Below are 5,307 nucleotides of genomic sequence, written 5' to 3'. Positions count from 1 at the left end.
TATTGGTGCGGTGACATTCATATACATAAATTCTGATAAGACATGGACATCCCCAACTCCAATTACACCATCTCTCAACACTACTTGTGTGCTATTATAACATAGGCTAATACAAAAAAATTGTAGTTGCTTCCCTTGTGTAAAATCGGATGTCTACGTCAGAGCCAGCAAACCGTTGCAGTCCAAACTCTCGCTGGAGACGTGACTCCTGTAGCTCCTTTCTCAGCTCCTGTACTTCATTTGAGAGGCTTTCAGCAGCGGATGCGGACATATCCATGGCAGCCGGTTCAGGGACAGAGCAGTCGTCTTCATCGTTGAAAAGGAGATCAACTTCATCTTCCGGAGGGGCAGTTTTGGCGAACCGATCCACTCTCTCCTACACGCCGCGCCTTGGGGTTTCGACTGTATCCTGGTTCCACTCAAAAAGGGTCGGTACGGCACCTTTTGTAAGTCTCCTTCGATCCTGAAGAGTAGTTGGCTCAATCATCTTGTCAGAACTAAAGTGTCTGCTACAGATCTTAGAGTGAGTGGTGATGACATATTTATCCCGGCGTATGTTTACAATCCATTGACTCCTCACGTCAGTTTGGCTCGGAAAGCCATGGAAACGTAATACCCCGTTGGATTTGGCTGACGCTGTACAGTTGGGGACACAGCAGTGCTGGCGTAGGTTTCTCCTGCCTATGAAAATGTACCGTTTTTAAATGTTTGCGGTCTTGATTCATGTTTAAAAAATATCAACGTCAGTTGGCTAGCGCGATGAACACACAGACCGGAACCGGCGGGGCCGTATTATTTGAAACAGGAAGTACGTCACACAGCTTAGTGAATACAGCCTATTGGTCAAACTGACTCGGATCTCGGATCTGACGCCACGCCCACACTTCAAGCGTTTTATTATTTCACTCGGTCGTTGGAGGAAAACATGGACGCCACCCAGAAAGCTGTTGTCGCGGTAGCATTGGCAAAGTACCAGGCGCTCCAAAATAGGTAGGCTGTATAGGCCATAGGCAGAGATACGGACGCAGTAAGGTATTGCAGTAATACGAGTGATTGAAATTGCCATTTAAACCACCAAAGTGGTCCAAGCACAATGAAAAAAGTTCATACTTCAAGTCACACCGGGCGCAGCCATCTTGAATTCTGTCTCGGAATTTTTTCACCACTGAGTTCAACCGAGATGGCGAGTTCGCCGTCCGAGGTAAAGGGGCGTGTTTGTGCGTGTCACTAGGCAACGTCCTCTGACCTCCGAGACGGATGGATAATAAAACGCAGCATCAGTGGTGACCGAGCAAAATTCCGAGGCAGAATTCAAGATGGCTGCGCCCAGTGTGACTTGAAGTATGAACTGTTTTCATTGTGCTTGGACCACTTTGGTGGTTTAAATTGCAATTTCAATCACTCGTATTACTGCAATACCTTACTGCGTCCTGTCGTGGCAATTTCTCTATCAGAGTTTGCGTCTAAGACAGATGAGATATTTAGATGCAAAAAGCACACAATACTGTTGACAATAAGTGGTCATATATATTTGTAATAAAAGTACGAACAAAGATACATCACAACATGCATCAACAAACAATAAAACAGGCAAACATTACAATAATCTGAGGCCTCAGATGGGAGCTTCTCGTTGCGTGTTACTTCATACACTAAAAGGTACGCTCGGGAGAAGTCCACCGATTGTTCAGTCGTGAGTTCTTATTCACTTGAGTTGGGTTCTGGAGGGGGTGTGTCCCCCAATAAACCAAAAGCCTTTGTTTACCAGATGGTAATCTTTACAATTGAAGCTCCCCTGGATGCCATTGGAGGGGGTGGTGGCCGTGCCATGTAACCCTCTGGCTTCGTTGACGCTAGCCAGAGGGTCGTGGAACAGGCCCATACATCAAAGGATTGCATGGAAGATGATTTACAAGACACGAAAACATAGGAACAGGCAGGCAATAAAACGCATCACACGACCCTGGAAGGTTCACACGTTAGATGACCCAAAAGGAGAGTAGAAGGCAGGCAATTGAGTTCCTGCGCCTGTCGTCATAGTTGCTGGTCACGTGCCGAAAAACGATAGGCGTAGCCATTTTGGCAGTAATCGCGTCAGTTATCTGGCAGGCACTGACTGGCTGTCACGGTGACACAGTGACACTTGACAGGATGGTTGACAACTGTTGTGCACCAGGTTGCCGAAACAGACGAGGGAAGAAGAAGGGATGTTCATTTTATCGCATCCCAAAAGATGCAGCGAGGAGGGAAATGTGGTTAAGTGCTATTAAAAGAGCCAGGAGCCAACAGAACAACAGTGAAAGGTGGGACCCGCCGGCCGTTGGATTTCGGTTGTGCAGCGAACACTTCATATCAGGTGGGTGACGAATACAGTACAATGTTACAAAAAGTTTCTGGTCAGTTTAATTTTACCTAAGTACTTGAATCATACCATCCAGTTATTATAACTAGCGGACATAGTGACGTCCCTTTTTCAAGATATGGTTCTGGCGCAGCCTACCCAGTTAGCAAATTAGCTTGTAGTAAGCTAGTGGTAAACAAACCCGTGTTGACATTCCTTTTTATTTTGTAGGGAGAAAGAGTGACAACCCTTTAAGTCCGGACTTTGTGCCATCGCTTTTTAGCTATCTTCCGTCTCCAGAGAAGAGGAGACGGAAAGCTAGACTGGAGGTGTTCAACAGGAGGCAGAAGGCGAAATTGCAGAAAATAGAGCAGGCAAAGCTATGTGCAGAAGCCACCCGTCTAAGGTGGGTAAAACTAGTTGTTAGATCAAGCCCCCGTCTGATTGATTATTTTCATGTTGGGTCTACTTGTGATCAGTGTTCAAATAGGTAACTGCCATGATATGGTTATAAACAAAAACATCACACCAGTCATTTAATGAAGGATAATGTCATGTGATTTCCATGAAACATCCCAAACTGTAAACGTGTAAACATGTCATTGTCATCAGTATTGTATGCATGATAACTTCATTTGCTGCTTCTGTGTTTTCATCAGGGCATCAACTGATTGTCCCCAAAACAATGCAGCAACAGAAGACCAAACCACAGAGCCCTCCATCACAGAAGACCAAGTCATAGAGCCCCCCATCACAGATCCTTTGGAAGACTCAGGTGATGAAGATCCTGTCCAGCCTGATCCAGCAACACCACCATGCACCTCTGAAACCTGTAGTAAGCGCATCGAGTCTCTTGAGCTAGAATGCCAAGCTCTAAGAACTGAAAATATGTTGTTAAGGGACAAAATAAGTAGGAAGACCCTGACAGAGATACGTTTGCAAAATGATGATAAAAAGGTGAATGTCCTCACTGGGTTAGCAACCTATACATGTCTGATGACCATCTTTCAATCTTTGACTCCATTTCTCAAACTTAAGGCATCGATAACATGTTTTCAACAATACATGTTGACTTTGATGAAGCTGCGAATGAACTTGACATTTGACTTTTTAGGTTTTTATTTTGGCATTGACCCAACTACTGTCTCCAGACACTTCAAACACTGTGTTAATTTGATTTATTGTAGACTGGTGCCAAGTCTAGTGGTGTGGCCTGAAAGAGAATCTCTAAGAACATCTCTTCCATATGTATTTAGAAATGGCGGCTACGAGAAGACTGTTTGTATCATAGATTGTTTTGAAATATTTCTAGAGAAACCAAGTAGATTGCGACCCAGTGCACAGTGTTACTCAAAATACAAATCACATCACACCATGAAATATTTAATTGCCATTTGCCCTCAAGGTACAATTTCTTTCATTTCTACTGGATGGGGAGGTCGCACCAGTGATAAGTTCATTACAGAACACAGTAATTTTTTACCCAATATTCTCCCAGGAGATGTTGTTTTGGCAGACAGGGGGTTTCTGGTGAAGGAGTCTGTTGAAAGGTGTCAGGCTGAATTAAAAATTCCAGCATTTACTCGTGGGAAAGTACAGTTAGATCCTGTTGACATAGAGAATACAAGATCTCTAGCCTCTTTAAGAATTCACATTGAAAGAGTCATAGGAGTACTTCGTCAGAAATATACTATCTTACAAAACACTGTGCCAATAACTTTCACAGATATAGAGACAGAAAATGATGTTACTTATCTTGATAAAATTGTGAGTGTATGTTGTGGACTAACAAATGTACCAGATTCTGTGGTGCCCTTTGAGTGATGAATTTGTGTGCCAACAGAAAATAAACCTTTTTGATTGCTTCTCACTTGTTTGTTGTGACTACTTTTCTCACTCACTAGATTTGAATGATCTATCCATGTTTTATGATCGCTACAGATACTACTACAGACAGTCAGACACAGAAGAGAACAACATTGGCTTAACAGTTTTTATTAACCAATTAAATATTTACATTGCATCAGCTAGTTCATATTCACACATTGTGTAATTAAGTAAGACCAAGTAATTAAGGTTTTTTTTTTTGGGCATTGATTAGTTTCCTACAGCTTGGACACACCCACTGTTTCGGTACCCTTTTCATCCGAAGGCAGGTTTGGTGGAACTTCTCCACGGCACAGAACCCTGAGGCACAAACAAGCATGTTCCCTGCCGCAGGTGCGCGGCAGTAGCACCACTGTTGCTGGGGATTGGTGTTTGCAGTTGCTTGTTTTGGTGCAGAAAACCATTTGCCTAACAACTCTGGGATTATACATTTTATAAAGAAGGTACGAGCAAGTTCAAGTTCTTTTTGGAAGAATTCTGAGTCGAATGTAATGCGTTCCACAAAGAGTGAATCATCTTTTTCCGTCCACAGAATAAAATCACAGTAATCACATTTCGTAACAAATAGCTGCATCTGGACTTGGTGGAAGTATGCATGGTCTCGCTTAACTTTAATTTTTCCTTGGGAATCTTGTTCCAGGCAAAAGTGTCCAACAGACTGTACAGCTTCACTGATAGAAAGGTCCTTTGCTGAAAATGGACACTTAATTTCTATAACCCCTGTACCACAGCAGCTGCAGGAAACATACTCATCCGGTGAGGCCCCAATAAATGGGTGGAGAGTTGATATTTTAAATCCGGCTGGTCTAATCAGGACATCTCTGTGTGATAGACGATGTTGCATTTCGTAGTATTTTCTGGCTTGTTCTTCATTCTTGCATCCCCAACTGAAGAAAGAATGTAAATATTAGGTTTGGACAATAGTAATGCCCCCCACATTACTACTTCCCTGCCCTTAACAAAATGTTTAATGCTGTACTTGGTTTACCCTTCTGCTCTTTTTTTTTTTAAAGAATAGCCTAGTACTTACTGCATTTACCCTCTCTGTTCATTCACCTCACAACTTCTCTATGCTCATG

At 43.0% G+C, this 5,307-nt stretch overlaps 1 protein-coding gene across 1 annotated transcript; it reads left to right on the top strand.

Moving 5' to 3' along the window:
* Positions 1 to 2,087: 2,087 nt before the first annotated feature.
* LOC132472162 (uncharacterized) lies at positions 2,088 to 4,937 on the top strand. The gene is made up of 3 exons (XM_060071642.1): positions 2,088 to 2,356; positions 2,573 to 2,747; positions 3,001 to 4,937. The coding sequence occupies exons 1-3, from the start codon at positions 2,152 to 2,154 to the stop codon at positions 4,163 to 4,165; spliced, it is 1,545 nt and encodes a 514-aa protein (XP_059927625.1). The 5' UTR covers positions 2,088 to 2,151; the 3' UTR covers positions 4,166 to 4,937.
* The last annotated feature ends 370 nt before the right edge of the window (positions 4,938 to 5,307 follow it).

Source organism: Gadus macrocephalus, chromosome 14 (genome assembly GCF_031168955.1).
Source record: "Gadus macrocephalus chromosome 14, ASM3116895v1".
NCBI lineage: Eukaryota > Metazoa > Chordata > Actinopteri > Gadiformes > Gadidae > Gadus > Gadus macrocephalus.
Note: the sequence above shows the minus strand (reverse complement) of the source record. Positions and strands in the feature narration are given on the sequence as shown.